Source organism: Theobroma cacao, unplaced genomic scaffold (assembly GCF_000208745.1).
Source record: "Theobroma cacao cultivar B97-61/B2 unplaced genomic scaffold, Criollo_cocoa_genome_V2, whole genome shotgun sequence".
In the NCBI taxonomy this organism is placed as follows: domain Eukaryota; kingdom Viridiplantae; phylum Streptophyta; class Magnoliopsida; order Malvales; family Malvaceae; genus Theobroma; species Theobroma cacao.
Window position 1 is genome coordinate 22,964 of NW_017234797.1, and position 8,770 is coordinate 31,733.

Here is an 8,770-nt window from a genome sequence, read left to right on the forward strand (position 1 = left end):
AGCACAAACTTAATAAATCTTTCTTCAATTTAATTTGTATAGACATGTAGTAAATTAATTGAGAGATGTATTTTTATAAGAAACTTGATAGAGACTTATAAATAATTTTAGACTCTAGGTTAACAATTTAATCCATTAAACTAAGTTAAGAGAGAGAAACAATAATCAGATGAAGTATTGAGGGATATTATAATCCTAGGTCTGGTAGTTAATTGAGCTTTATAAAACAGATTTACTATTTAATTTCAGTTTATTACTTTTAATTTTCCTTTTTTAATAATTATAAATTTAATTGTTTGGATAAGATTAAGGTGTTACAAATTTAGTAATTAGCAATTAGGAATTAATTCAATTCTCCATAGGAACGATACTCTATTTCATCATTATATTATTCGTTAACGATACGTGCACTTGCGTGAGAAATCAACAATACACCCCAATGTAGTTGACATGGGTAATAACAATCGAATTGTAACATACTTGGCAACTGGAGCAAATGTTTCTCAATAATCTACACCAGGTTGTTGGTTGTAACCTTTCACCACCAATCAAGCTTTATGTTTATTGAGTGAGCCATCAGGATTCAATTTGTTTTTGTAAATCCATTTGACTCCAATTATATTCCTATTTGAAGGTCGATCAACTAGTGACCATGTACCACTCTTGTTGATCATGTGAAGCTCTTCTTTCATAGTAGTTAGCCATTCTAGATAATTAGCTACATCTGCGTAGGTGGAAGGTTCTTCAATTGCTGCATAGCTTCTGTGATAAATATCATTGAGTGATCGAGTTCCTCTCACAGGCTCATCATCAATATTTTGATCAACATCAACCTCAGTTTCTGGAAGAGATTGAATTAAACTTGGCCTTTGAGATTCTACAGTGCCTTGCAAATGCCAATTCCAACTTGTAGTTTCATCAAATGACAAGTTCTTGCTGACAACAACTTTACCAGAAATTGGAAAGTAGGCTTTATAAGCCTTGGACTTAGTGATGTAGCTAATAAAGATGGCTTTCTAAGCACTGTGTTGCAACTTATCCCTCATAGCTTGTCGAATAAGGACATAACAAATGCAGCCAAAGACTCTCAAATGTTCTATTAAAGGTCTTTGATCAAACTAGACCTCATATGGTGATTTGCCACCTAGTGCCTGAGTAGGAAGTATATTATACAGATATACTATAGAATTACAAGCTTCTACCCAAAGCTTGGTAGGAAGATTCTTTTCAAACAACAAAGTCCTTGCCATATCAAGAATAGTCCTATTCTTCCTCTTACTAACCCCATGTTGTTGAGGAGAATAAGGTGTGGAGAATTGATGACAAATACTTGTAATTACTAGGAACTTAGTAAAAATTTTGGAGATATATTCTCCTCCATTGTCTGTTCTAAGAACCCTGATTTTGAAGCTTGTTTTAACTTCCACCTTTAGCTTTAAATCTCTGAAATAACTCAAAGACTTCAGACTTAGCTTTCATAGAGTATATCTAGCACCATTGTGTTCTATCATCAACAAAAATAAGATAATATTTGCTGCCATTCAAAGATTCTATTTTCATTGGTCTAGCAACATCTGAATGAACCAAATCAAGTTTAGCTATAACTCTACTGCTGCTTGTAGATGGAAAAGGCTTTCTTGAAAGCTTACCATACTGACATGCACTACAAATTGAACCTTCATCAGTCAACTTAGGTAAGTTTCTCAAAGAACTAGAAGCACTGACCTGTTTGAGACCTTTGTAGTTGAAATGACCAAGTCGTTTGTGCCACAAATTTGTCAAATTTGAATATGAATTTCTTGCTTGTAAACATAGCTGATTAGTAGTCATAGTGAAGCACCTCTTATGCATAGGTATGGTCATTAAATAAGAACCAGAAGCATCAAATATAACACAGGCATTCAAGAAACAATAGTGCATAATTGTTTTCAACTAGCTGTCCAACACTCAATAGATTAGAGGTACATGTAAGAACTAATATGACTTCAGAGATGTACCTAGGACCTGTGGAAGTGTGAACTTGAACTATACCTTTGCCAACAACAAAAAGATAAACTCCATTTTCTATTTTGACACTTGACTGGTAGTTCTTATCTAAGCTAACAAAGACAGCTTCAGTTGGAGTAACATGATTAGAACTCCCACTATCCAATAACCAATTATGATTATCTACTTCATGTACTATGTTTTCTAGGGCCATAAACAGATTCTTTTCTGGATTAATAGAAGCTTCAACTGTTTGAAGTGCTTTATCAGTAGCAGAAGACTTCTTCTTCCATACTTTCTCGACATGCCCCAATTCATTGCAAGCTTGACACTTTGCATCTGATCTAAACCAGCAATGATCTTCTGAATGGTTTCTTTTCTTGTAGTAAGTACAAACTTTGAACTTACCTTTCTTCGTTGAAGACTGATCTGTATGAGAAGATTTCTTCTATAGCTTGTCTTTAGTCATCTTCATACCATGAGCCTCTACATTAGCTTTCCCTTTGCTTGAAGCAAACAAAGTATTCTCCACATTTGCTTTTAGTCGAGATGATCTTCTTTGCTAAGTGGCTAAAAAGGCACTAACCAATTCTGACACTGTGAGCTGTGACAGGTCTTTAGTTTGCTCTATGGATGTAACTGTTGCTTCAAATCTTTCAGGTAAGCTGATGAGAATTTTTTGAACAAATCTAGCTTCTGGTAAATCATCTCCAAGCACCTCATTTGATTCACCAGATGACTAATATGATCTATATAATCTTCTACTGTTTGTGACTTTTTCCTCCTGATCAACCCAAACTCTCTTTGAAGGTTTTGAGCTTACATTTGCTTGGTTTAAGTTGTACCAAGATAATCTTCCTCAAGCTTAGTCCATGCTTTCTTTGCTATTTGACAACTCATGATCCTGCTAAAGATCTTTTTAGACATAGTAGCTTGAATGAAGGACAAAGCTCTGTACCGCTTTGCTACTTCTTCAGAATATTGCTTGATCTAAGTTATGGTTGCATTGTCTCTCAAAGCAGTAGGTTCTTCTTCAGTTTCAATGGCCGTCCAGAGGTCATAACCTTTGAAAAAAGCCTCCATTTTGATAGCCCAAACTTGATAATTTTTGCCATCAAATATAGGCGGAGATATATGAGAAATTGAAAGTGAAGACATGCTGAAAATGTCAAGAGATGAATCAACAAAGAAGAAAGAGAGATTCTTAGTATTCTCAGGTCCAACAAGATCTTAAGAATGTTCTGATACTATGATAATGTAAATAACAGAGGATGTGAAGCAATAAAATAGAAGGGAAATTGAATTTAGAGTCATAACACACTTCATTCAGATAATACAGAGGTTATATACTCTGTTGTTCATGAAGAACACTTGTAACCATGCTTAACAAGTGTAAAACAAGTTTACATGCAACCTTACACGTAATGAGACAGCACAAAGATGGTATTAACTCTAAAACCAGTAAAACGAAGCAAACTGATAAAATAAAGAAAACTAAGTTAATTTGAAAGGATCCACGTGCTGCAGCAACCAGGCAAGTATTACAACTCAACATACAGCCATTGATTTTTCAAGCAACAAATTCCAAGGAAAAATTCCAGAACTAGTTGGAAGCCTCACTTCTCTCCAAATCCTCAATTTTTCCCATAACAACCTAACAGGTCATATTCCTTCCTCATTGGAGAATCTAGCAGCGCTTGAGTCACTGGATCTCTCTTCCAACAAGCTTGTCGGGGAGATTCCTATGCAGTTGACTGGTTTGAAATTTCTTGAAGTGTTAAACCTGTCACAGAACCAGCTTGTTGGGCTTATACCTCAGGGAAATCAATTCAATACCTTTCTGAATGATTACTATGGTGGCAACTTGGGATTGTGCGGATTTCTTGTGTCAAAGACGTGTGGCAAGGGAGACGCACAAGAACCACCAGAAACTGCTTTTCACGAGGAAGGACTTTTTTCTTCTCCATTGGACTGGAAATTTGTAATGATAGGTTATGGATGTGGATGGGTGCTTGGATTATCTGCAGGATATATCATATTGACAATTGGAAAACCAGAATGGCTTGTTAGGATGGTTCAAAGAGTAGGCTACAAAATTCTGAGGTGATTGAAGAGATATGATTGAAGAAGAAGAACTCTGTGAAGACAGATGATGCTCTTTGGAGATTTGTTGAATACATTTTTGTATAATAAGTGTCTTTTGTTCTCATGACTTGGGTTGTTTTAGCAGTTTTCTCCGTGTTTGTTTTGACTTTCTTGTTTCCTAAACGTACTGTCCTCTGTGAACAGCTTTGTTGTACTTGTAGCATGTTCATAGACTTTAATGAATGAAATTACTTGCTTTTCCAAAGAAAGAACTCGTAAGCATGCTAATCAAAGATGATGAGTGTAAAAATATTACTTCTTTAAAGATAGAGCCGAATTTCCACAAACCAGGTCATGCTTGAGAATTTTGCTTGTTATAACACAGGCAATTCCATGCTTGTGTTAAGTAAAAGAAAAGCAAATAGAAAAAATGCAAACCAGGAGAGAAAAATCATAATTTTCATATGTTTTTAAACGAGTATAATTGTATCCTTTTTACATTTTAATTTAGTTTAAAAAAATCAAAAGTTAACCGTTAAAAAAAAAACTTCGAGAGGAAATAAAAGAATACTCTAAAAAATATTTTAATTTTTTATCATATTTAAATCAAATTAAAAAGTATTATATAGTAGTATACAATACAATTACACTTATTGAACAATGAGTTGTTAATTTAAATAGAGTGATAAGTTTAAATTTTATGGAAAATAAAGAATACCATTAACATTGGGATACATGACAAATGGACATTCTTAATTTGAAGAATGTACTGAACCTGCAATGAGAACAAATAAATGACCCATTTTGACCATCTAGAAGATTTCCCCCACCTTAATTGATTTTTTCTTTTATTTGTATGAGTTATGCCAGAATTCCATCATTTGTGTTTGAAGATGAAATTGTTGCAAGACTTGAGATTGGGCTTCCCAATTTCAAGTGGATTTAAGCGCAACTCAATTAGGCAATTTCAGAATTATTTAATTGAATTGTGGCTGACCAATTTTTATTTTGTGTTGATTTTACTATGATTGATATAAATTGTATTGTATGAGTCTAGCACTGATCGCTTTAGGTGAAAAGGAATCACTATTAATTATTTTTATTTAAGTGTAATTGATCACTTATTTGAATCTATTTTTTTTATGATATCTTAAATTTGATTTAAGTTAATTTTAAAAAATAAGATCTGATTTACGAAATAGTTTTAGAATTTGATAGTATAATTACGTATAATGAAAATATTAACACTACTATGACACTTGTTTAAAGAACAGTACTGGCAAATCATGTGTTATTCTATTTTAATCTTTGAAGAATCATTTTTAATTTCATATTTAATTTTTTTAACCTTCTTTTATTATTATTATTGTTTAAGTATTGAGAACTTTATTTTTAATTTAACATTAACTCCATTTTCTTTATTTAATTTTAAACCTTTCATTCATTTTCATTTCTTATTTGGTATGACAATTGCCATTTTTCTCTCTTTTTTTGTTTTATTATTATGTTTCTATTAGCATTTTTTATTTTTTGTATTTATTATGTTTTACTTTTTTATGTATTTAATTTCGTTTTTTAATGTGGACTTGTCAACTCGAGATGCAAATGACCCACTCAACCGAATTAGCATTGGAGGCGTTAAACCCAATTAACAGATTGGCCTTGAGCCAAATTAATAAATTGGATTTTAAACTCATTGAAAAAAAAAAAAAGCTTTATACTCAAATTTAAGCAAGCCTATAAGATTTAAACATGGAAGTTATAATTATTAATGATGACTTAATCCAAACTATTTTGAAACTTTCACTAAGAGATTCAGACAAAATGAGATGTCTATTTCTTGAGTGTACATATAAAAAAACTTTTTTTATGTATTAGTTATTTACTGACTTCTTTCATAAATGCATTAAGTAATTAACTGTGGCTTCTGCATATTTCAATTTTAACACAACGCTGAAACACTGAATTCCCTCCTCTGTTTTTTTCTAGATTAATTTTGATGAGAAAAACCCTTTCATGCTTGCTTTGCATATGCAGCAATTCAAGCTTTCTTAGAGGTGGCCAAACCAAATCCAACCACAAAGGGAATTGTGATTTGAATCTTCCTAGAAAATCTGTGTTGCTAACTCCCCCCAATATTTCAAGATTTCATAACCTGTCATCATTTCTCATTCTAGTCTTCCCTATTGTAATAATGTAGAATCTGTTGTTAGTCTTCTGCGTGCGTTAGTTCATCCGTCACTCTTCAGTATAAAAATATGATTGAGAAAACAGAAAAATTAAGAATTGCCCTTGCTACTTAGTTTATAAATACTTCTATGCGTCTCCTCATCAACCAAATCAAGAGTTTATATGCACTTTGACATAGGGAAAAATGAGGTCTTTTCTTGGGAGTTATCAATTTGTCTCATTCTTCTTTTTTTACTTGTATTCTCCAGCTTACATTTCGTCATGTTTTACTTCTTCAAAGCAAAGGCCAACATGATCTCACAATGAGGGTCAGGCTTTGCTTCTCTTCAAGCAGACTCTCTTTATTGATCATACTGCTTCGTTACTTTGCAATTCAAATTATGGCAGTCCTACGTATTCTTTTCCTAAGACAGACTCATGGAAGGAAGATTCAGATTTCTGTTTATGGGATGGAGTCACTTGCGATGGCGTTACAGGTCATGTGATTGGCCTTGATCTTAGTTGCAGTTGGCTTTATGGTACCATTCCTTCCAACAGCACTCTTTTCCTCCTTCAACACTTGAAGAGGCTCAATCTCGCATTTAACAATTTCGGGCAATCCAAGATTTCAGCTAAGTTTGGTCAGTTCCCAAATTTAACACATCTTAACCTCTCTAGTTCATTTTTTTCAGGCCAAGTTCCATCCGAAATCTCACATCTTTCCAAGCTAGTTTCACTTGATCTGTCTAGGTTCAGTCTACCTCGTGTCGGTGAACAAGACCCGTTCCATGAACTGAAGCTTGAAACAACAACTCTAAAAAGGTTAGCTCAGAACTTTAGCGAGGTAGAAGAACTTTTCCTTGCTGGAATAGACATGTGTTCAGTTGACCCTGTTCACTTAGTGAACCTTTCTGCCTCTTTGACATCTCTTAGTCTGGATGATTGTGGATTAAATGGGACAATTTCGGACAGAATTTTTCAATTTTCAAATCTGAAGTTGCTCAAATTAGGTAACAACCCTGATCTTCTGGTTTATCTTCTGTTAGGATAGTCTTGAATTGTGATTTAATTAGGTTTGTTTAATTCTAATTAAATTAGTATACCTTATAAAATAGTCTTTAAATCTTGTTAGACTAGAATAACAATTCTTAATTCTATTAAGATAAGATTCGTAATTATATTAGAATAAGGTTATTGTATTTGGCACTATAAAAGGACCCTATGGGTTAAAGAATAATCATCACCTAGATTTAGAGAGAGTGATTTAGGTGTACATGAGATAAGAGTTATGAGTTTGAGACTGTTCTTGTAATCTCCTAATTTTTCTCTTAGTGGATTTTTCTCTGTTGCTGTGCCCATGGACGTAGGTCATCAAAAGACCGAACCACGTAAATTCTTGTGTTCTTGTGGGTGTGCTTGATTTTTTTTTCTTTCTTTATTCTATTGATTGGGTTAGATCTTGGGCAATTCTTTAGAGACAATTTCGCAATTTCCCAACAAACTGGTATCAGAGCTTCAAGGTCTTGAGTCAATCTGAATCTCGCTATGGGAACTTCGTCGACCAAGTATGAGATTGAAAAGTTTAATGGAAGAAACGATTTCAGCCTGTGGCGTGTTAAGATGCGCACTTTGCTAGTGCAACAAGGACTGTTGAAGGCATTGAAGGGAAAAGAGTATCTTCTTTCGAATTTATCTGATGGTGAGAAAGATGACCTTATGGAGAAAGCACATAGTGCTATTCTCCTAGCTTTGTCTGATGAGGTGCTAAGAGAAGTCACGGATGAAGAATCTGCTGCTTTAGTGTGGCTTAAACTCGAAAGTATTTATATGACTAAATCCCTGACGAATCGGCTTTATATGAAGCAACGATTGTATACTCTCAAGATAAGTGAAGGTACGTCCGTTAATACCTACATTAATGAATTTAATAGAGTTCTTCTTGATTTAAAGAATATCGATGTTAACATTGAGGATGAAGACCTAGCCCTAATTCTTTTATATTCTTTGCCTCCATCGTATGAAAATTTCGTAGATACTATATTATATGGCCGAGACACTCTCACTTTCCAAGATGTAAGAGCATCTTTAAATTCCAAGGAATTAAAGAAGAAAGTTGGTGGTATCCAGAATGAAAATTAAGCAGAAGGTTTGGTTATGAATAGAGGAAAAGATAGAGAGAAAGGTATAAACAGAAAAAGGTAAATCTAGAGCAAAAGGGAAAACTTGCTAGAATTGTGGTCAGAAAGGGCATTTTCGTCAAGACTGTACCAAATTCAAGGATGATGAAAAGTTCAATAAGTCTGAGAATACTGCAAATGTGGTTGGAGATGACTTTGATACTTTTGAGGAAACTGACAATGTTTTTGCAATTACTAATGGTAACCTGATGGATACATGGATCTTGGATTCGGCTTGTTGCTTTCATATATGTCCTAGGCGTGATTGGTTTACAACTTATCAATCTGTTAATATGGGCACTGTACAATTAGGAGATGATTTCTCTCTCTCAATTGTTGGGATTGACACAATT

General features: G+C 33.8%; 1 protein-coding gene across 1 annotated transcript in view; it reads left to right on the plus strand.

Moving 5' to 3' along the window:
• Positions 1 to 2,615: 2,615 nt before the first annotated feature.
• LOC108663919 (receptor-like protein 12) overlaps positions 2,616 to 8,770 on the plus strand; it is a 10,611-nt gene continuing 4,456 nt past the window's right edge. The window contains exons 1-4 of the mRNA XM_018129821.1: positions 2,616 to 2,646; positions 3,648 to 4,089; positions 6,649 to 7,281; positions 7,845 to 8,134. Coding sequence (XP_017985310.1) covers positions 2,616 to 2,646; positions 3,648 to 4,089; positions 6,649 to 7,281; positions 7,845 to 8,134 — 1,396 coding nt within the window. The remainder of the gene's footprint in view (positions 2,647 to 3,647; positions 4,090 to 6,648; positions 7,282 to 7,844; positions 8,135 to 8,770) is intronic.